The 23,649-nt window shown below is 46.5% G+C and overlaps 1 protein-coding gene across 1 annotated transcript in view; it reads left to right on the forward strand.

The window, feature by feature from the left end:
• The first annotated feature begins 2,205 nt into the window (after positions 1–2,205).
• Positions 2,206–23,649, forward strand: part of KDM4B (lysine demethylase 4B) — an 80,827-nt gene continuing 59,383 nt past the window's right edge. Inside the window, exons 1-4 of the mRNA XM_029963878.1 lie at positions 2,206–2,359; positions 5,485–5,660; positions 7,081–7,195; positions 9,207–9,400. Of these exons, the coding sequence (XP_029819738.1) occupies positions 2,219–2,359; positions 5,485–5,660; positions 7,081–7,195; positions 9,207–9,400 (626 nt within the window). The 5' untranslated portion in view covers positions 2,206–2,218. The remainder of the gene's footprint in view (positions 2,360–5,484; positions 5,661–7,080; positions 7,196–9,206; positions 9,401–23,649) is intronic.

Here is a 23,649-nt window from a genome sequence, read left to right on the forward strand (position 1 = left end):
TAAGCTTTGCCTGAAGTAGTTTTACCTTTTAATTAATTGAATAAGCTTTGCATGAAGTAGTTTTTGATGCAGCATGTATTTTGACTCTTTGCTCCCAGTTTATTGACTAAAAATTGGAATTGCTGGAGACAACCTTGAAGAAAAGGTGGGATAAAACCTGGAGACAATCTTGAGGAAAAGATAGGAATAAAACCTGGCCTTGGTTATTTTTTTTCCCCTCCCTGGGTGTGAGGAAAGCTGCAAATACTGGGAAGGCCTCTCTGGAGCAGATGGTGCTGGCACGGATCCCCCTCAGGACGGAATTCGAGTTCCTTTCCTGAGGCAGCTCCTCCCGGCGTGTCCTGCTGCCTGAACTTTGGTGGCATTTCTAGGCCCAGCTTAAAAATAGCAGAAGTATTCCCAGGGAATTGTGTTGGGCTGGAAGTTTGGGGATGATTTCTCACTTCCCCACCAACCTTCAGCCCGATTTTCCCGGTGAACGATGTTTTTCCCGGGCGATCCAGAGGAAACCTCGGGCACCTCTGGCTCCTGTGCTTCACCTCAGGGCTGGGAGACACTCTTTTCCTTTTTGTGTTCCTGCAAAACATTTGTGGAGCTGCTTCTCTCCAAATCCTGACCCTGAAAGAGCAGTTTTTGTCCTGGGTGCCAAGGCCGGGGATCTCCTCGGGCAGGGCCGCCCTGAGGGTGGAGGGGTTGCTTAAAGGGCTTTTTTGTTTAAAAACTGCAACAATTTCCCTTGGAAACGCAGCTCTTGTGGTGAAAATGGTACCTCTTCTCCCTCCATTTGTTTTGCTCTGGGATATTGTGCAATATTGGGATTTACAGTTGGATTTTATCCTGGAGTGGGCCTTGGGAGGCTGCGATTTTACGCCTAAAATTCCTTTGAAGGCTCCCTGGGGAAGAGCTGAAGACTTTGCAGCTCATTGTTTGGAAACAAATTCCCATAGAGGTTCCTCTGAAGAATCCTAAAAGTTTGGAGTTTCTAAAATTTCAAGGCAAAACTGTTTGTTTGCCTCTGAAATGAAAAATGGTTTTACCCAGTTAAAAATGGTAAAGGCAACTTTGGTGCCCTGGGTATGGAATCTGTCCAAATTAGTGGGTTTAATTCCAGAAGGTGGGAGCACTTGCTGTCTCTGCAGTGAGTTCATTGCCACACCCAGCCATTAAAACACAGATTTAGCAGCGTTTTGACTGATAATTTTAATTTTTATTTTATTCTCCCTGTTTTGTTTTGTTTTCCCTGACACAGTGAGTACTTCTGGTAGCATCTGGAATACTGCTTGGCTAGTTTGAAATCAGTTTAAATCCAAACACGTATTTTCCTTGGATTTAAAAGCCACTTTTGACAGTGTTGCTGCACTTTTTATTCCTTCACAGCCCAGCACTGCCACCTCCTGAGGGTTTGGGATATTGGCTGTGCTGCTTCTCTGACATGGAGAATATTTTCAGAGTTATGTTTGCAGCTGAAATGCCACAAAAACATTTTTTTCTCTTACAAATTTCCAGCATAACCTTAAAAATAAAAATCCATTTTAAAAATTGTGATTTCATCCTGAATTATTTGAGATTTTTTTTCCCCCTTGAAATTGTGAAGTAAATTGAGCAATTTAGCTTTTCACATTGCAAGATGTTTTGAAATTGTGCATCAGTCTTTCTTTAAAGAATTATCTGATGCTTTGTTTTATCTATATACATTGCAAATACAAAGGATAATGAAGCTACCTTTAAAAAAAAACCCTAATTTTTGAATTTTTAATGTTGTCTAGCACATGAAAAAGAACCAAACATGGGGGAAAACTGTTGGTTTTGAACCTAAACTGAGCAGGATGGAGCATTTTGATGGAAAACTTCTACCCATTGAATAGATGCTGAAGGTGTTGAGAAGGTTTGTGACCCCCATCCTGATGAGACACAACTTTGTGCCATGAGGGGGGGCAGATGTGAAGCCCATGGTCCATATTTAGCCCATATCCAGTCTCTGGGATGATCCTGGTATCAGGACTTCCTGACTAAGTGGATTTTTTGGTCAGAACCTCTTCATATCCCCACTTACAAATATCCTCTTGGGGGAACAGAGGGGAGAAAAACTGTCAAATCTCCCCATCTTTTCTGTGAAATTCATTAAACCCGACATTTTTTAACCAATATTTGTGTTTCTTTCCCCTCTTCTTCCCCTCTCCCTTGCTGTTTTCCCCTCCTCAGCTGCCCCACTGGAAATATGGGGTCGGAAAACCCGAGCCCGCAGAACCCTGGCTGTAAGATCATGACCTTCCGTCCCAGCCTGGAGGAATTCCGGGATTTTGGGAAGTACATCGCCCACATGGAATCCCAAGGAGCTCACCGGGCAGGGCTGGCCAAGGTGAGTTGTCCCAGCTCAGGGAGTTGGGAGCTGCCTGGAGGTGCCTTCCCGAAGCTCTGGTTGATGTTGGGGGGGTGGGAAGTTCTCTTGCTCAGCAGCAGTTGGATTTCTTGTCGTGCTTTGGGAATTTGTTCTTGGAATCTCTGCTTCAGTTGTGGAGAGAGGAGAGGCAGAGGAGTTACAGCAGAGTCATGGAACACTCTGAGCTGGAAGAGACCCCCAAGGATCATCAGCCAAACTCCAGGCCCTGCCCAGGACACCCCAACAATCCCCCCCTGTCCCTCAGAGAGTTGTCCAAGAGTTCTGGACATGTTCCCCAGGGTTTGCTTTTGTTCTTCTCCACCCCCTGCCCCTCTTTATTTAAGGAGTTGGGGTTAATTTGTCCCCTACAAACACAGAAACATCCACAGCAACAATGCAGCAGGATTTCTGTAGGATCCTGGAATATCCTGAGTGGGAAAGGACCCCCAGGGATCATCAGGACACCCCAACAATCCCCTTCTGTTCCCTCAGAGTGTTGTCCAAACCCTCCTGGAGCTCTGGCAGCCTTGGGGCTGTGCCCACTGCCCTGGGGAGCCTGGGCAGTGCCCAACCACCCTCTGGGGAGGAAGAACCTTTCCCTGAGATCCATCCCAACCCCCCTGGCACAGCTCCAGCCATTCCCTTCAGTCCTATAACGTGTCATCTTGCAGGATGTCTTTCCCTGATCCCTAAATGGAAAGCAAGGATATCCCTACCCCTTTCAGACAGGGGCTGAGGGTGTTTCTATGGCCTGATTCTTTTGCTGAGGACACACATTGTGGTTGCCATGATCCTCAAGGGCTGCAGGTGTGAGGTTTGCAGCTCCCCCTGAGTGTGGGATAAAGAAGGATCTCAGGTTTGGATATCTCTGTAGTGCCAGGAATGGCTTCCCACTGCCAGAGGGGAGGGTTAGGTGGGATATTGGGGAGCAATTCTTGCATGTGAGGGTGGTGAGGCCCTGGAACAAGTTCCTTCCCACCCTTATCTTTACACTCAAAGTCAAGAAACACTGTGAGAACTTTTCATGTGAAGCTTCTAAATTCCAGTACAACTGCTTGGAAAAACCCAGGACTAAGTGACTAGAGGGAGTATTTCTGTGGCCCTGTCACCACAGGGCTGTTGGGATCATTTGTCCTGACAAGGAGCTGTTAGGTGTGGTATTTAGCAGGGCTTAATAAAGCACAGAGGAGAAATAAAGCTGTTAGGCATGAAATAATTCTTATTTCTTCTAAAACATAGGTCACTTACTGGGTTGATTACGGTTCTAAAGAGAGCTGGCTCTTGATGAAGAGCTCCCAGGAAATGTTTCCTTGTCCACTCAAGTGTACAAGCAATTACCTGCCCGGAGTCTGCCAGGGAGATTATTGTAATAAGGGTTGTTGGTGAATTCCAGATGTTGTAAAGAAATCACTTGACTTTTAGGATTAGTCTGAGCTTTTCATTCGTGTCTCTCTTGTAACTGCAGCTCAGAGCCTTGTAAGGGAAGCTGAGCTCATCCCACCCTGGAGGAACCATTGCCTGCAACTTGGCCTCCAGTTTTTGCAACTTTTTTTTGGTCAATCCTTAATTCCAATTAGATTGCAAATATTGTATTTTTTCATCCTGTTGATGGTGCCTGGGATTGGTGGCAGCTCTTTGGTTTAAAATTACAGCTTTTTCTTCCACATTCAGCCCTGCTTTGCAGCAGTTTTTTTTGTGCAGCCTCCAAGAACTGAGGGAACAGTTCTGGGCATGTTCCCCCTGGTTTTCTTTTGTTCTTCTCCACCTCTTACCCCTCTTAAATTAAGGAGTTGGGGCTTGATTTGTCACATACAAATACAGAAATGTCAACAGCAGTAACGCAACAGGATTTTTGTAGAATCCTGGAATATCCTGAGTGGGAAGGGACCCACAAGGATCATCGGGACACCCCAACAATCCCACCCTGTCCCTCAGAGCATTGTCCAAACCCTCCTGGAGCTCTGGCAGCCTTGGGGCTGTGCCCACTGCCCTGGGGAGCCTGGGCAGTGCCCACCACCCTCTGGGGAAAGAACCTTTCCCTGAGATCCATCCCAACCCCCCTCTGGCACAGCTCCAGCCATTCCCTCAGGTCCTTTGAGCCTTTCTAGTTAAAAAAAACCCCAAACAAATGAAACAAAAAACCTCCTCACAGCCTCAAGAAACCCCAAATGTCAGTGATCTTCTGCTGGAATGGTTGTTCAGGCCACTCTAAAAGGTTATGGACTTGCAGAGATGCCACATGGTGATAAAGCTGCTGCTCAGGAGTCTGTGCAGCTTTGTGGGATGGCAGGGGGCAGAGGGAAGGCGTGTGCAGTCCCTCTGGCATGCAGCACATTTCCTTGGAATGACTCTGTGTCTTCCATCAGCACTGGCCATCCTGTGTGGGCCTGGACTCAGCGCTGGTGAGGCCACCCCTGGAGTGCTGTGTCCAGTTCTGGGCCCTCAGCTCAGGAAGGACATGGAGGGGCTGGAGCAGGTCCAGAGGAGAGCAACAAGGCTGGGGAAGGGACTGGAGCACAAGTGCTGTGAGGAGAGGCTGAGGGAGCTGGGGGGGCTCAGCCTGGAGAAGAGGAGGCTCAGGGGAGACCTCCTCACTCTCTGCAACTCCCTGACAGGAGGGGGGAGCCGGGGGGGGTTGGTCTCTTTTCCCAGGCAACCATCAGCAAGACAAGAGGGCTGGGTCTGAAGCTGTGCCAGGGGAGGTTTAGGTTGGATATCAGGAAGAATTTCTTTGCAGAGAGGGTGCTCAGCCATTGGAATGGGCTGCCCAGGGAAGGGGTGGATTCTCCGTCCCTGGAGGTTTTTAAGAAGAGACTGGATGTGGCATCAGTGCCATGGGCTGGGAACCACAGCGGGGTTGGATCAAGGGTTGGACTTGATGATCTCAGAGGTCCCTTCCAACCCAGCTGATTCTGATTCTGTGACTGCTCTGGGTGGGCTGTGAGCCCCCCTGCAGCTCTGTCAGCCCAGCAGGTGTCCTGTTATCCAAGCCCTGCAGCACTGGGATGAGATCCCTTCCCTTCACCAGCCCTTCCCTCAGCAGTTGCCTTTGCCCGTCATGAACAACAAGTGTCATTCTTCCCTTTGCTCCCCCCCAATTCCAGGTGATTCCTCCCAAGGAGTGGAAGCCCCGGAGAACCTACGACGACATCGATGACATGGTGATCCCAGCTCCCATCCAGCAGGTGGTCACTGGCCAGTCAGGGTTGTTCACCCAGTACAACATCCAGAAGAAGCCCATGACCGTGGGGGAGTATCGGCGCCTGGCCAACAGCGAGAAGTACGGTGCTGTCCGGGGGTGGGCTCAGAACTGGGCAGGGGGGAGTTGTAGGGAAAGCTTTTCTTCTGCAAAGGGAAATGCAGCCTTGTGAAATTTGAAGTGTGTTGGAGGAAAGTGCTTTTTCTTCAAAGCTTACACCCAGACCCTCAGAAAAGTTTGTGCGTTGCCGGGTTTTGGTGCGTCTCAGAGCTTTTTCTGGGAGTTGGTGTAGAAGAATTCTTCAAGGATTTGCCTGAGAATCTTCCTGAAAATAGTGGCTTGGGACTGAAAAAGGAGCTCTTGGTGTATTAATGGTAGTTCTGGAAAATGTGTTCCATTGCTGAGGTAGAAATACAAATATCTTGGAGTGTCTGAGCTGATATTGGTGACAGGAGTGTCTCCTGAGCTGATAGGGGTGACAGGAGTGTCTCCTGAGCACACATTGGTGACACAAGTGTCTCCTGAGCACATACTGGTGACTTGAATGTCTTCCTGAGCACACACTGGTGACACAAATGTCTCCTGAGCTCACATTGGTGACACGAGTGTCTCCTGAGCTGATAGGGGTGACATGAGTGTCTCCTGAGCTGATAGTGGTGACACGAGCATCTCTTGAGCTCACACTGGTGACAGGAGTGTCTCCTGAGCTCACATTGGTGAAATGAGTGTCTCCTGAGCACGCATTGGTGACATGAGTGTCTCCTGAGCTCACAGAGGTGACAGGAGTGTCTCCTGAGCTGATATTGGTGACCTGAGTGTCTCCTGAGCTCACATGGGTGACACGAGTCTCTCCTGAGAGCCCGGGGACCCTGCAGAGCACTTCAGTCAGCTGGGATGAGCCAGCTGGTGCAAACTGCAGTTCCATCCTGTTTCCAGAGTCACTTTTCCAGAGGTCTGGAGTACCCTGGGTTTTAATCAATACTGACATTGGGCAGTTATGGCTTTAAGATGAAGGAGGGGAGGTTTGGATTGGAGATCAGGAAGAAATTCCTCCCTGTGAGGGTGGTGAGGCCCTGGCACAGGTTGCCCAGAGCAGCTGTGACTGCCCCATCCCTGGAAGTGTCCAAGGTCAGGTTGGAGCAACTTGGCACAGTGGGAGGTGTCCCTGCCCATGTCACTGGATGAGCTTTAAGGTCTCTTCCAACCCAAACCATTCCATGGTAATGGAAGCTTTGAAGTTTTTCTGATCCCTGAGTGCTTCCCCTGCCTTCAGCTCCCCGTGAAACAACTTCATCCCACATTTCCTTGGGATGGGGATCTGGTGCTTCCCATCCCTGAGGGGTCTGGTGGAAAGGTCGGAAAGGCAGCAAATGATAGGAACCAAAACTGAAATGCACCTTGAGCAGCTCCTGCTCTGACCCCCCTGCTGCTTCCTAGGGGTTTTTCTGTGGGAATATTCCTTAGGATCTCTCACATCCCATCTCCTCCGTGTCCCTCCCAGGTACTGCACTCCTCGACACCAGGATTTCGAGGACTTGGAGCGCAAGTACTGGAAGAATCTCACCTTTGTCTCTCCAATTTATGGGGCTGACATCAGTGGCTCCCTGTATGATGCAGTAAGTGAAATGCTCCTCTTTTATTCCTTCTATAACTTCTTGATTGCTCTTTTCTCATTAGTTAATAATTTCTTTGATTGAGCTGCCCTTAAAAAAATAATACCTTTATTATTGTTTTTTCCCTCGTTACAAAACTGAGACTAAACTTTCCACCTTCTTCAGAGGTTCAGGATAATGGTGGTATAAAGGAAGCTGGGAAAAGCTTAGTTTTAGTAGAAAAATATGATTTAAACAACTTCTTATGAAGTGGATGGCCAAAAATTATGGATAGCTTGGGTTTTGTTTCTTTTTTTAAGGGAATAAATAAACCAGAGATTTCTGCTGAAGCTCCTTAGAGAGCCAGAAAAAACCCCAGCATTTCAAGGAATTGGTGCTTCATCAAAAATAGGTTTTTTTTGATTCTTAACACAAATTATTTGTGTTTGGATTTGAAATTATTTGCATTTGGATTTTTTCTTTGTGAGCAGCTCCATTAGGACACAATGCACCTGCACACTGAATTATTTCACAATTCAAGTGGTTTAAGCTTTTCCTTGGTGAAATTTCATCCTCTGCTTAAAGTAATTCTGCCGTGGTCTCTTCTGCTGGAGATGATAAAGGTTCTTCTCTTCTTTCCCTGTTTAGGCAGATAATTTAAATCTCTCCTCTGTAGTTTTCTTTGGAGTGGAAAGTGGCTCTTTTTTGGAGTGTTTTCTGATTGTCTGAGTGTGGAAGTGTTAATGTAAAAGTGTCTTTTTATTATCAGTGGGGTTTAATATGGAATTAATTGGAATAAGCAGAGGTATCTGAGGCCTTCAGAGCCATGGGCATCACAGGTATCCCTAGGATTTGGTGCTTGGATGAGAGTATCTCATTCTGTTATAATATAGGATTAGAATTACACTATAAAGTAGATAGACTATATAATATAAAGAATGTAAATTATATAAATTACAATATAAAATGATAATGTTTTTTAATATCTATGTTCCTTCCCTGGTGTGATCAGGGCAGGTGACATAATGAGACACTCCTTCTTTAGGAGAAGTAGCTCCTGCACTGAACTCCATATACATTGGGTTTCCTTGTATATGAGCAGAAATTAAATTTGAATTACCAATCACACCTAAAGATCATTTCCTGGTCTCAGACTGCTGCCATGGCTGCAAGAATTGAGGTGGGAGAGTCCCTGAAAGTCCTTCTCCCTCTGCATCATCTCACTTTTCAGCCACTTCCCTCCTTCAGCCCTTTCCTCCCTGCCCCTGGTTTGGGTTTTTTTCAGGCTGATTTGGAAAGTTTCAAGCCTGAGCAGCCTGAGAAAAGGATTTGGAAAGGTTCAAGACTGAGTTTCACTGTCCTGCTGCTCCAGAAGCAGCATCCTGGAGCAGGGAATGCTCCCATCCCTCTCAGTTTCTTCCTCACAAATCAAGGGCACTTGGAAAAAAGGGTGTGGAGGAGGCTCTGAGTTTCCTTTTGGACATTGTATCAGTCTTCAGGTTTGAGATTTGCTCCAGTTAATGGTACAAATTCAAATTCTCAAATTCATGTTGAAGCAGAGAAAAGCAAGTGTCAGATTTAGAACTACCTGCTGCTTTTTTTGTCTTATTGATAAAACCAGGACTGTCATCCCTGTTCTTTCCCTGAAACACTCAGCTGAGGGGGAAGATTTTGCCTCTTTGGCCACATTAAAGTCACATTATGAAGTTCATCTGGTGGAGAAAAACTGCCTGGAATGTCTTTGGGAGAAATGTGTTTTACCCTGAGTTTATCTTGTGTTTATTCACAGAATAGTTAATTAATTAGTGGAGTATTTTATAGTGCAAATGCCTCTTCAAAGAACACATTAGTGAGGGGCTGGTGATCCTTCCTGCCTGTGGTCAGTGCTGGACATGAAATAAAGCTTTCTGGAAGCAGGTGGAATTCAGTGAATGCAGGTGATAACACCCTTATATCCAGCATTTTAAGGCATTGAAAGGAAGCTGTGGGCTGGGATTCTTCCTGAGAAGTCCCAAACATTTCTTCTGAATTCCAGGACGTGGATGAATGGAACATTGGCAACCTGAACACCCTCCTGGACATGGTGGAACACGAGTGTGGCATTATCATAGAGGGTGTCAACACTCCCTACCTCTACTTTGGGATGTGGAAGACAACTTTTGCTTGGCACACAGAGGACATGGACCTCTACAGCATCAACTACTTGCATTTTGGGGAGCCAAAATCCTGGTAAGTGAGGGCTGTTGCCCTCTGCTTGGAGAGCCCTGAAAAATCCTTTTCTCCAGGTCTGCCAAATTCCATCAGATTCATAACCTCTCCATTCCCTTTTTTTTGCTCTCCTCTCCTCCTCTGCATTTAAAAGCAGTTTGACTTCCTTTCTTTCATACTGCCTTGCTCAGAGGGCCTGATTCCTGACTTTTAGGGAGACTTGTTGACATCATGATTAAAACCAGATTTCAACACTTGGGGGATTTCTGCAAACTAATGCACAGCAGAGCAAGTGGTGATGGGAGTGTGTGGATGCTTCAGATGCACTGTCATAGTGAAAGTCTGTTGTTCTTGCACTGTGCTGTAGGCAGGAAACATCTGTTGCTTTAAAATTTCCATTATTTAAATCCATAAATATGTTTACAGCTCCAGGGACAAACTAGGGCCAAGGGTTATTTTTCCATAGTCAATTTTTGGCACGGTTGCAAGCATCTTTTAACACTGTTGGTGCACAGGCTGGTTGAAAATAACTTTCCACAAAAGTAATCAATAGTTAAGGGTGAAATTAAGAACGTAGAGAAGTCTGGAATAAGTTCCCAGGAGCCAATATCCTTCTTTTTCGAGCAGTTTAAAAGTATAACCACAGAGACTTTGCTGAAGATCTTGGTGTGACTAATAAATATTGACATTTGCCTGCAAATTAGAGCTTAAATGTCAGAGTGGAGCTGCTGTCACTGTGCCCTGGCAGTGGCAGGTGAGATCCCATCCCTCAGCCCGATGAGTCCCTGGTGACACCGAATATCTCCGGGAATGTTGGTGCCTGTGGGCTCATAAAAGCCCCCAGGAACCAGGAGGCTTTAATGAATGGCTCTAATGCTCTTTTCCAGCCCTGGAAAGGGGGTGGAAGGAGGGGCTGAATCTGCTGTAGCATTAATGTGGATTTTAAAACTCCTTCCGACACGTCGGGAGATGTTTCCCGACATTCCCGATCCTTCGTCTCCCTCCTTCAGGTGGGTTTTTGCAGGATCTCTTCTGGTGCCTCTGTTAAACAAGCCTGAGTTGAAGAAAAGGATTTCTGGATTGTAAATGGGGTGTGAAATGCTCTCAGGAAAAGGTTCTTCCCTCCAAAGTTTCAGCACCAAACCTGCCCGAGCTCCGGGAGTGTTCGGACAACGCTTTCAGGGATGGGGGGAATTGTTGGGGTGTCTGTGCAAGGCCAGGAGTTGGGCTGGTGATCCTTGGAGGACTCTCCCAGCTCAGCATATTCCAGGATTCTCTGGGTTTAGATCCTGTCAGTTTTTCCTCCGGAATCACCCCGTTCCAGCCCCTTTTCCCGGTTCCCATCTCCACCAGGTGGTGCCGCAGCACACGGGAAGCTCCTCATCCCCTCCCACCACATCCCACAGTGTCACCTCCAGCCTGGTGCTCCCTCCCCTGGTGTCCCCACCCAGCCCTGCTTATTCCAGGAGCTGTGGGAGCAGCTGAGCCCAGCTCTGGCTTGGGTTGTTCCCTCCTGTTCCCTCTCTCTGCTCCTTCCACCCCTGGGTGTTAATGGGCTCTGACTCAGCCTGTGTGCTGCCTGGAATGGAGGGTTAACACTTTCCAAAAGTAGAAATAAGAGCAAATTCACCCTTAAAAGAGAAGCTGGAAAAGCAGCAGGAAATCACTGGCTGTTCTGCAAACCCACAGTGTGAGTAAAACTTAAAAGAACAGCTGCTAAATGGAGTATACACGAAGTATTTGTAGCCTCATTTAAACTGCTTTTCTTCTTGCACTTCATGCTGGTTGGTTGGTTTTTTTTGGTGGTTTTTGTTGTTTTCCTTTTCTTCCCTTGGATTTGATGGCAGTTTTTTAGTGTTTAGTGTTTTTTTGTGGTTTTTTTGGAGTATTGTAGTTCTGATATGTGGATATCATAAGGATATGATATGATATGATATCATAAGGATGAGAAACTCTTTGCATGAAGCTGTTGCCTCATCTTTACTAAACAGTGTTTTTTCATAGAATCCCAGAATGGTTTGGGTTGGGAAGGCCCTTAAGGATCATCAAGTTCCAACTTCCTACCATATCTTTATATTTGCTCTTGTTTCTGTGGGAAATAGGGATTGTACAGAGAAACAAAACAAACCTCCCAAGAGTAAAACTCAAAGCACCTTTGTGTGGCATGTTTGGGTGAAGAGGTTAAAAAATCAGAAAGAATTGGAAGTTATAGATGCAAAAGTGCATCTGGCAAGTACCAGATTTCAGAAGTTCTTGGGAGCTCTTATTTTTGTCTGATCTACTGAGAATTTTGGGGAGAAGCTGGGGAACAGCTAAAATCCCCCTGAGAGGAGTTGAGGAGTTCAGTCACTGCTGCTTAGAGTGGGAGTAGAGAAGAGAAATCATAAAATCTGCTTGAAATTTTTACCAAGGAGCTCAGGTGTCGCTGCTTAAAAACCCAAGCAGGAACTTGCTCTGCACCTGCTTTGTTTGTTGGTTTTTAAATGCACTTTTCCCCCTGTTTAAAAAGGAGAGGAGGATTTTTATGCAGTGATTCTGTGTTTGTGCAGTTCTCTGGGAGTCACTGGTTCTCTGAACCTCCCCCAGCTGGGGGGAGAAGGAGGATTTTGAGGACAGACCATGTTCTGAGCAAAGTGTTTTCCTGTTCAGTGGAGTTTTTCTTATATAAATGCCAGTGTGTGACACAGAACTAGATGGGCTGTGACAAGATGCCACTGCTGGTTTGGCAGGGCCTCCCTGCTGTTCCCTTAAGCATAAGGCAAGAGTTTGCCACTTGCCCAAGTCATTTCTTCCTTGTTCTTCACTGTGACAGCTCCTGTTAATGAGTTCTCAAGCTCTTCCCTGAACAAGCTTCCAAAAGTAAATCTGAATATCCCTTGGAGCAGATCTGGAACTTTCCAGGTACCTGAGCAGCTCACCGTGGTCTGGAAGTGGTTGCAGCCATCCCAGAGCTCAGCTGGGGGAGCTCTTGGACTGCACTGCTGGAATTCCAGTGGTGCAGCCTGGCTTTACTCAAGGATGGCTCAGATGTTCACTCTGTTTTGCTGGCACCACCTCTGTGGAAATTTCCCAGCTTCCTTCATCCTTTTTATAGACTCTGTGACTCTGACAGTGATCATCTTGGAAGCACCTCAGGGAACAGCAGGAGTGTGGAGAGTTAGGAAGTCTACCAGTTTGGGTTCTGAACTCTAAAATAAGAGGCAGAGTTATTGTTTGGCTGTCAGAGATATTTATATAGTGAAACCAAGGACTCTGTATATTGGTAGTATTCTGCTTCAAAACTGCCTGTTAAAAACCATAACTCTCCCTTGGTGTCTCCCATAAATTATCTTTATCTCTCATCCAGGCTGTCTCCCACAGCCCAGCTCTGCAGGGGAAGCTCTGTGGGAAGGCTGAGGAGCCACCAGCCCTGTCTCCTTCCAAGGGGAAGGGGAGAAAGGAGTTGGGCTCCTTGAGGTTCCCTCCCAGACCTCATTCAAGTGGGTTCTACAAAAAAATCTCTATTATTTCACAGAATCCAAGAATTTTTAGGGTTAGAAGGGACCCCTGGAGATGATTCAGTCCAATCCCACCTACCCAGAGCAGGTGGCACAGGAATGTGTCCAGGTGGGTTTGGAATGTCACCAGAGAGGGAGACTCCACACCCTCCCTTGGCAGCTGTTCCAGGGCTCTGCCACCTCCATGGAAAGAGGTTCTTGCTCATGTTGAGGTGGAACTTCTTGTGGTTTAGTTTCTGACCATTCATTGCTCTGTGTCCTGTCAGTGGGCACCACTGGATTGAGTTTGGCACAATCCTATGGACACCCCTTGGAGATATTTCTACAGATTGATAAGATCCCCTCTCAGTCTTCTCCAAACTAACCAGGCCCAGCTCCCTCAGTCCCCCCTGACAGGAGATGCTGTGCAGGAGCTGAAGGACCTTCTCATGGAGCTCTGGGTGGTATTTGGGACAACTTTGACACCTTGGTGACAAAGAATCTGTCTCCTGGGTCAGGGAGGATTCTTACTGAGTGTTTTGTGCCTTTCATTCCTGTCTGTGCAATGTTCCCTCTTACAAAACAGGTGCTTTGGGGCCTGTTGGGATTGCAGGTAAAATAAATGTCTGTGGCTCAACAACTCAAAGTGGCTTCTTTCTGCGACCTAATGAGCATCTGCTGGGTCGTGCAGCTCCTTGATTAATGTGTGTCTCTGTCACTGCAGAGAAGTGCTGCTGCCAACACTCCTGGTGCTGTTCCTTTCCAGCAGCAGAGCCAGGACAGGCTGCAGCAGTCAGGGGTGTCTGCACAGGGTTGTGTCCCTGGGATGCAGCTTCAAAAATTATTCAGCAAAAGTGAAGCAGTCGAGCAGCAAAGGGTCACCCAGCCACGAGGGAGAGGAAAGGGGTAATGGAAGACAAACTCTTTTCCTGCTTCTCATTAAATAATTTAGATTGCAATGCCTTTAGTTCTTAAATTCTGTTGTGCTGGACCAAGAAGGAGGAGCACTGGTGTGTCTCCAGCCCTGGCTGTGCTGCAGGGACCTGCCCTGCCCCTGGGGTTGGACTCACCTCCTCCCAGAGACGATGATCCCTCCTGATGTGCCGTTCCCAGGCACATGCTCTGCTCCACATTGTGCTCACACTGCTGTTGTTTTCAACTGGAAAATCGCTCTGACAGGCTGAGGAGATATTATGGAAGGTGTGGGCACTTCCCATCAGACACCCCAGGAGCTGGGAGCTGTTGTGTAACCTCGTGTGAAGCCCCTCAGGCAGCTGCCAGAGCGAGCCTCTGACTTGCTTTTTCTCCCTCAAATTACAATAAAATGTCCCTCTCCCATTAGGAATTTAATTACGACCCTTTCATGGTCTCCAACTTTTGAAAAAAACCTGAAATATCTTTCATTTTGCAGCCCTGTATTAAACCTCTGCTGGTGGGAATTTTTGCTGTATCAATTATACATATTATGTGTAATCACCTCGTGCGTTCCTATGCTGAGAGCTAAAATTGAGCATATTGTCAAGTGGAAACTCATTTTTATAATGACAGAAGCAACAAAACTGAATGCCAGGCCTCATTCTTCATGGTTATTATGGCATTTTATTTGAGGAACTTGTGTGGCTCAGCCCTTGCCACTCCAAAAGCATATTTTTAAATGCTGAGATGCTCCACATCGCTTCGTTTCCTCTTGATAAAGATCCCTACCTGGAGGCTTCCCAGGGTGGGGAAGAGCTGGAGGAAGCTTTAAATCTCAATATTGTGAATTTGATGTTACACTTTAGAAGTGCAAGGTCTTGTTTTGTCAACAGTGTAACACCTGACTGGGTAATAAAGTTGTTTTTCTTGGCTATTTTGTGACTGATCTTGCTGTACAGCAACAGTATTTAATTTATCTCCAAGTACTGGTGGGTTGTTACACTGTTCTTTCTCTCAGAAGCTGCAGGTGTTAAACCAGGCTGACACTGAGGAAGGTAATTGATTTTTATAAAATGTCCCTTTTTCCTTATCATGATGGATGTTTAATCCCCTTTAATTAAAACAGGGAGCCAGCTTTAGCTCTTAAGTTAGATCGTCTCCTCTCCAAAACACTCCCTCTCTGGAAGTGGATCATGCCTAATCTGTTTGACTTTGATATCACAAAGTACACTTTATGCCAGAGCAGCAGTTTATGTGGAATTAAGGACAAATTACCAAAGGAACTTTAAAATAATATGATTAGTTGGAAGCACTGGTCGCAGATACAATTACAGTGGAACTCTGCCTTGTGAAAGCCTGCAAACCTGAAGGTGCAGAGAGTTACCCCAGAACTTTGTTGGTTAAAGTATTTTAGAATTTCTCCTTTCTTCCCTCCAGGTGAGCAGTGTGGGGTAGGTCTGTCTTTAGCAGCGAAGGAGGACAAGGCCATGGGAGGACTTGTCCAAAGATGTTGTGGCTGCTCCATCCCTGGAAGTGTCCAAGGCCAGGTTGGAGCAAGCTGGGCTAGTGGGAGGTGTCTCTGCCCGTGGCAGGGGGTGGAACTGGGTGGGCTTTAAGGTCCCTTCCAGCCCAAACCATTCTGGGATTCCATGACTTCCTTGTAACATTTACAGTTTAATAACATTTGTTGTGTCTGTTACTGGTGCCACCAGCACCAGGGAATCCTCCCATCTTCTGACAGAGGTGTGATGAGGAGATTTAAAGCAGGACATGGTTGTTCCCTTGGGAGGGGATTGTCCAAGGAGCCCTCTCTGTCCTTGGCTAAAAGCATCTTGGGAAGCAGCTGCAGCTCTGAGGTGCTGAGGATCTCACTCTGATTTTATTTCTCACTGTTGTTTTAAACAGCTGCAGTTTTCCCTGAGCAAAACTCTTGTCCTCCCTTTCCCCCCCAGGACAGAACACGTTAATCCCTGGAAAACTCTCTTGGAGAAGGAAAATGACCTAATACAGTCATGGAGCTTAACTCTTCCAGCTTCTCCCTCTCCATTTTCCAGGCAGGATGCTGGGCCCTCATCCCCATTTCCTCTGGGTGATGTTCTGGGCTTTAACACACCCTCCCATGTGTTGCAGCTCCTCGTGAGCTCGGTGTAATCTCATTTAAAGCAGCTGGTTTAATGTTTGATACCCAATTGTGTGGCAGCAGGGGGGAAGGGCACTTGTCCCTTGCATCATTTATTGCCTCCTAACCATCCCAGTTCCTTGGAAGGGCATTGCCCAGGGGGTGGAATCACTGAATGGATCAAATGTGACTGTAAGTGCTGGTTATTGGGATCCCACTAACCCTGGCACCCTGGAGATCCCAAATTTCTTCAGGCTGGATTAGCTGGAATCCCCAGCTGAGTTTTGCCCTGAGGGAGCTGATGCTCCATACTGAGAACTTTTATTTTTCAGAGTTTCACTTTTCCCATGTCTTGGGGTTGTGGAGTTCAGGAGAAGGTTCTGCAGCCTTTCCTCCCTCAATCCCTTCCATGTGAGGTGTGTGGGGTTGCCTTGCTCTCAGACACTGTCCACACTGGCTGTTTGTCTGTTCTGGTCCTGCCAGCAGAGATTTATGGGCTTGTTGGGTGGAGTGGGGGGAAAGGAGGGGCAGGGAAGGCCATTTGGCCATGGTGGGCTCCTCACAGCTCACAAATCCCCTTCCTGCCTCTGCTATCCCCTGTAATCTGTTTTACAGCTCTGCAGTTTTGGATGGAGAAAGAGCAGAATTTATGGTGATGGTTGATTTATGGATTAACTGCAACACCATTTACTCTCAGGCAGATTTGGCAAAGCCAGACCCTTTTCTGTTGATAAAAGGGAGAGAGGAAGGAACAGTGGGTGATATTCATTAAAAGGAATAAAAGGAAAGGGAGATAAAGGATGGCCAGGCAGGAGAGCTTTTCACTCTCCCATCTCTTCCAAAACAGAGGTGAAAGCTGCTTTGGAAGGGGCTTTCTGCACTGAGAATCCATGTGCATGTTGATTTGCTGGGAGATCCATGGAAGGAGGGATATATTGAGATGCAGAATTGCATCCCCCTGTAATTCCCTGATAACTGAGAGCAGGGAGTTATTAATAAAGCCTTGCAAGCTTCATGCACTGCAGTCATTAGTTAATCAATACAAACCACACTCTGCTGCTGAGATCCAGCCCAGCCCCTTCATCCTGGGGGTGGGAATGTGGGGGAAGGAGGAGGGAAATCCCACCAGGAAGGGGACAGTGCTACTGGTGGTTGGCTTTAAAAATCCTGGGATCAGCTTGTTGTCCACACCTGAATGAACTCTGACTTGGGGACGTGGATTGTCTTCCCAGTCAGGTGCTGCCATTGGAATAAATGGAGATTTTTCTTTTTAATAGACCTAGGGGTTTTATTAGGCTCTTGTAGATTATTAAAAGGCCATTTTTCTGCTGTAGAGGAGGCACAGCATTTCGGGGAGGCAGGACTTGTGTTGCCTGTGAGAGAAAATGCCAGGAAGAGCAAGCCAGGCTCTGGGACTGATGGAATGACCTCTGGAAGAGCCCAGATAAAATGACCTCAGCTGCTCAGACCCCCTTCCACTCAGCTCTGTGCTGTTTGTGCTTCCCCTCCAGAGTCCTCTTGGGTTTTTATTCCCATCTAAATCCACTGCAAAAGGCGTGGAATCAGTGTGGACTTCTCTGCCATTTTAGTGTTCAGTCTGTGCATTTTCTGTCCATCTTTACTGAGCCTGTTTAGTTTGTTGAAATTATAAATTTTTGAGGTTGGGGTTCAGTTTTAAGACTTGCAAACTCAGCAAAGAGGAGCCCCTTCCCATCTGTGGTTCCTCTTTGCACCTTCCATAATGATCTGGGAAGATGAGATGGTGCCCTGGGATCACATCCTTGTTTTTGAAGGTGGAGATGGTGATCTGGGATCACATTCCCTTGTTGGAAGGTGGAGATGGTGATCTGGGATCACATCCTTGTTTTTGAAGGTGGAGATGGTGATCTGGGATCACATTCCCTTGTTGGAAGGTGGAGATATGGTGATCTGGGATCACATCCTTGGTTTTGGAGGTGGAAATGGTGACCTGGGAGGTTGTAGCCAGGTGGGAGTTGGTCTCTTTTCCCAGGCAACCATCAGCAAGACAAGAGGGCTGGGTCTTCAGCTGTGCCAGGGGAGGTTTAGGTTGGATATCAGGAGGAATTTCTTTGCAGAGAGGGTGCTCAGCCATTGGAATGGGCTGCCCAGGGAAGGGGTGGATTCTCCATCCCTGGAGGTTTTTAAGAAGAGACTGGATGTGGCATCAGTGCCATGGGCTGGGAACCACAGCGGGGTTGGATCAAGGCTTGGATTGATGATCTCAGAGGTCCCTTCCAACCCAGCTGATTCTGGGATTCTATGATTCTATGATTCTATGATTCTTCCCTGCTCCATCCCACTCTTTGAGCCTGATCTGACTTGGGCCCTGGGGGAGAATGAGCTTGCACATTTTGGGAAGGCCAGGAGGCACCAGGAGTGGTGCTGCAGAGCTTTGTCTTTATTCACATTTTGTTAAACTGGCAAAAATCAGCGGGGATTTTTTTTTTTTTTCCCCTCTGCTCAGCAGAGAAAATTGTGGTCGGGTGATGGCAAGTGCAGCACAAGTGTGGTTTAAAATAAGAGAAGCCTGTGGTAATGACAGCACTTAAATAGCACTCATGTTGTCTGAGAGCCATGCAGTTGTTAACTCTTTAATGTTCTCAGTGATAAATAGGCTGGGTTTGCACCCACTTTGCTTCTAACTGCCCAATCAACCAGACCAAGGGGATCAAACAGAAGAAATAAAGGAAACTTTGCAAACTTTCTCAGTGATCTTCATCAAATCTCAGCTACAACACCCCTGGCTTTGATGTCGACAAGAACACAGGCCCTCACTTCAAAGCAGTTGGAGTTTGAAACGGTGCAGTTGATGGATGAGGAGAATTAAACCTTTGGAATGCTGGGGTTTTTTTTTCTCCTTAAAAAAACCAGAAGAGTGTGTGTGGAGGCATTGCACCTCTAGCACCTGGGGTTTCCTAATCTAAAAATATCTTTCATTACAGGTGAGCAGATTTCTTTTGTTCTGCTCTAGGCAATTATCCATATCTTTTTTTCAGGAATAGGTGTTGCTGTGCCTGGTGAAGGAGGCAGCTCACACAGGTCACTTGGTACAAGACACAAATATCTGTGATCTCCCTTGGTTCCCTTTTTTCTCCTTGTTTCTGCAGTTGAAACGAGCTATTGTTTTAGAATACAAGGTCTTTGAAGCCTAATCTTTGCTTTTCTTTCCCCTTTCTACAGTATCCACTACAAAAAGCAACCAGTAATTAATAACCTGATTACCAGTTGAGGGAAATAAATCTGATGTGAACAGGTTCTTCAAAACAAATAACAGGGGATGGCAAGGGGATGAATATTGTAGTCATTCATCTCTGTTGAATTGTATACTAATTATCTTCTTGGCTAAACTGAATGAATAAATGACTTCATAATGTTTTTCCCCAAACACCTTTTCTTAGTAAAATGCCTCCTTCATGCTGCTCATTCACTGCAGGCAGGGGCTGACTGTGGGTTTATTTTTGCATGTGGAAGGAGAGTCACTCCAATGTGAGCTGTAATTTTGTGCTTTGTGCCTGGCATTTGGAGCTGACTGGACTGGGACAGTGAGAGCCTTTCCAAGAGCAGATGGTTGTTCATCTGAAATGCTCTGCTTTTAAAATAGTGTTTAAAAATTGCATTTGGAGTTCTGGACAAAAAAAAATAATCTCTTTTTGTATTCACAGAGTTTGGGGTTGGTGAATCGCTGTGAAAATTGCTCAGTTCTGTGCAAATCTTGGAATTCAGTTGTGCCTCTTAGAAATTAATGTTGCTTTAAAATCAGAATTTTAAAAAGCTCCTGTCTAATGTCACTCCTTGAAACTAATGGCTCTTTAATCCTATTTCTAGCTCATGGCAACTTTGAGGGTTTGAAGAGTCTTTTAGAAGTAGATGATTGGCACGAGTTGGGCTTGACTTAATCTTGCAACAGTCAATCCCTAAGGATTTGATCCCAACTCCAGAGTTCTGCTCCAGATATTGTAACTGGAAAACAAAGGGAGAGTTTGCAATTGCAACTGGAGTTTCTGCAGGGAAGGAGAGAAGTTTCTCACCTTGCTGTTCTGGCAGCAGCAAAATCGCTGCCGTCTCTTCACACTGGGGAGAATTAGGAAGTTCTGTGCATGGAAAAGGGATTGTCTGGAGTGAGGTGGGCCCTGTGGGGTGAGAGCTGAGTGTGTTTGGTGCTGCCCAGGCTTTGCTGGGCAGGGTTTGCCCTGATTTTCTCCCTGTGCTGGTTCCCAGAGGGTTGGATGTGCCCAGTTGTGTGCAGGGCTCGTGTTCTTCGGAGCTGTCAAAGGCCCGGGTTGAGCTGGTGTGTTCTGGGGCTGTAATCTTGTCCTGTCATTACCTATTAACTCCTTATTATGGCTTTTGGAGCTGATACTCCCCAACCTCTGTGTTTATCTTTCTCCCTGTGTGTATTTCAATAAAAATGTCATTATTTGAAATCGTTGACACCGGTGGTTAAAGAGCCTGAATTCCATGGGCTGTTGTCCTGTGAAATGATCCATTAAAGATAAAGCTGCAGGCACTTGATAAAGGTTCTTTGCTAGGAACAAGGAGCTCTCTGATCCATGTGTGATCTTATCTCCAGAGCATGTGTTTGCATTCCTGATGGGAAGGAGCCACAATAGAAGGGGACAGGAGAGGGAAGCCAGAGAATTTCCTTCCCTAACCACAGCCTTGAGAAGGGAAATGGGATATTTCCAGCCAGTTCAGTGTGGTCCAAGCTCAGGTTTGAGGAGGAGAAGGAGAGAGGGAGTTGATTTCTGTATTTTAGAAAATTGTTGGGAGAGAGGGGTGAAGGAAGGTTAAATATGGAGGAATGTAAAGGTGAGGAAAAGAGAGGTGACCATGAAAGGGAGGTGACAATGCTATCAACAAAGGAACAATCTGTTCTTCTTCTTGAATTATTATTTTTTTTTTATTCATACAGGCTGCAAACCAGCTTAAAAATAGTGTTGGACAGAAGCTGGACTCTGATCCTTGGGGGTCCCTTCCAACTCAGGATATTCTATGGGGAAAACCCCACTTTTACCCTGAGCTTTGCTTTGACACAGTGAGGAGATGGAATATAGTAAAGATTTTACCTTCTAGAAAAATCAGGATCTGAACTTTGCAGTGAGGGACCAACCCTCTATTAAGGGTGGCCCTTAATGGCTTTTACTGGCTGATAAATCTCCCTGATGGACTAAGGAGTTTTCTTTGGAGGCTTTGCTGTCACAGGGGCTAAAGATGTTGAAGGTCAGGGTTCAGATTCTGCATTTCTGGGCACACTTTGCCTTGCAGAGATTCAAATAGCAGCTTTTCAACATCCCTGCTGTGCTGAGAGTGGGTTGGCATTTGAATCTTCAGAGGGTCAGTGTTCTTGGCACAATTAAATCTGCTTTGAGGACAGAAAACTAACCCCAGCTCGACACGTGGGCTTGGGCATTTTCACTGTACTGTTCCTGTTCTGCTTCTGGTCCTTATTTCAGTAATTATGGTTTGTTAAACTGTGAGGGGCCTGTTTGGGCAACCCTTGTGCACATTCTGGAGAATGAACTTTCTTACCTTCTCACATGGACAGGATTGAAGTGACATTTCCAAAGTCCTGGGGTTGATCCTCCTGCCCTTGGAGCCCCAGTTCCAGCAGAGAGTGGGTTGTTGGATTTGGTGAATTAATCACTGCTTAATTGCTCTGTGTTGGGGCTGATGTGTAATTAAGTGGGGAGACAAGGTGTAACTATCAAAAACTCTTTGAGTGACAACTGTGGCAAGGAAAGGTCTTGGAAGCTTTGGGGGAGGTTGGATGAAGGGACAGGATGGTCTGGTCCTCTGCCAAAGGCAGGGATGGCTCCAGGTGAGAAGAATTCCTCTTGAACAGGGAGGGAACAGGTGTGAGCTTGTTATGGAACAGATTTTTCGTGTCTTCTTGGCCACTGAAAGCTAAAAGTTGAATTTCCTCCATTTTGAAGCAGCAGCAATGAGGAGAATCTGAGACTGGAAGGTCCCTGAGGAGCAGCTGGTGCTGGAAGCAGTCCCTGCCATGGTGAATTCCCTGTGACATCATTCCTTAAAGGCCTCCAGACTGATCCCTGGATCCCAGCATGGCCTGTCAGCTGGTTTTTACTGAAACACTTGTTTAATTCTTAACTCACAAGACATTTGCTTATTTATTTTCATTGTTCCTGATAATAATTCTAAGCCATTAGAGGGGAAAATTGTATTCAGAAATGCTGTTTCACACTTTATTTGTTTGATGATTTAGAGCGATAGAAAATAGCACATTTGCTGGCTTTTATAGTCTGATAATTATCCACATCCATCAAGCCCCATTCCAGGGGAATAAACAAAACACCAAGAAAATTACACTATTAATGACATCCTATGATGGCAAAGAGGAAGGATCTTTCTTTTGTGTTAAGGATAAAGAGGGGACTGTCCAGTTAAACTTATATTTGGGAGAAATTCTCCCCTGGGAGGGTGAGGAGGGGCTGGGATGGAATTCCCAGAGAAGCTGTGGCTGCCCCAGCCCTGGGAGGGTCCAAAGCCAGGCTGGAGAAGGGAAGGCTCCAGGGAGACCTGAGAGCCCCTTGCAGGGCCTAAAGGGGCTCCAAAAGAGCTGGAGAGGGGCTTGGGACAAGGGATGGAGGGACAGGACACAGGGAATGGTTTCAAACTGCCAGAGGGCAGGGATAGATGGGATATTGGGAAGGAATTCTTCCCTGGGAGGGTGGGAGGCCCTGGCACAGGTTGCCCAGAGAAGCTGTGGCTGCCCCATCCCTGGAAGTGTCCAAGGCCAGGTTGGAGCAACCTGGGATAGTGGAAGGTGTCCCTGCCCATGGCAGGGGGTGGGACTGGATGGGCTTTAAGGTCATTCCAACCCAAACCATTCCATAATTCCATATTAACAAAAGCAAACTACCATTATAAGGAGATAATTTTCTCACACATTTGTAGCTTTGGGGCAAAACCTTCTGAACTTGTGACCCCGACTCAGGAAATCAGAGAATCACGTGAAGGTAGAGAGCAGAAATGCTGGAATTAATGTTTCAGGACACAAGTTTGGAAGCTGAGAGTGTTTCATGTAGAACAGTAAGTTCTGTTTGAGTACAAGTGATACTTGATCCCCTTCAGGGACTTTGTGTTGCTTTGGTAGGAAGTAGAAAAAGGTGATTGGAAAGGCTCAGGATATCACGTTCAGATTGTTGACTTTGGGGTGAGGTGACATTTGAGTCGTGTAACTGTAACTTTTTTTTTATCCTGAGCTGGTTTTTTCTTTCCCCACCCTGTAAATCTCCTGTTCCCTGGCAGAGCAGCAGCACATCATTCACGCTGCAATCCCACAAATTGCTGAGTGGCAGGTTTTTGGGGGAAGCTTGGCCTTTTGTCTTGGTCAACCACTGCAAGGCTGACCCTTGGAATTAGTCCCTTGGTTTGTTTGCAAGCTCAGTTCCTTGGAATTTTGATCTACCCTCAGACAGCTGCTGCTTTAGCACTATCAACATGAACTTGGCTTTTCTGGGGGGACCAGGTTGAACCAGGAGGGGACAAATTCTGCCCTGGCTCAAGGTCAGTGTTTCCAGCACTGTTGGGTTCTCTGGTGGCTCTTGCAGGGTTTTCCTCTGCAGCAGAAATAGTCTATAAAAAGATGGTTCTTAAGAAAGGCTGTTCAAATATTTATGCTGCCACCATCACTTCTTTTTACTTGAGGTTGTTTGGGGCAGTGGAAAATCCTTTCTCCATCCAGGTGAGTCCTGCTCCACACCTGCTCCAACCCT

The sequence above is a fragment of the Manacus vitellinus genome, unplaced genomic scaffold (genome assembly GCF_001715985.3).
Source record: "Manacus vitellinus isolate BGI_N305 unplaced genomic scaffold, ASM171598v3 scaffold_64_pilon, whole genome shotgun sequence".
Taxonomy (NCBI): domain Eukaryota; kingdom Metazoa; phylum Chordata; class Aves; order Passeriformes; family Pipridae; genus Manacus; species Manacus vitellinus.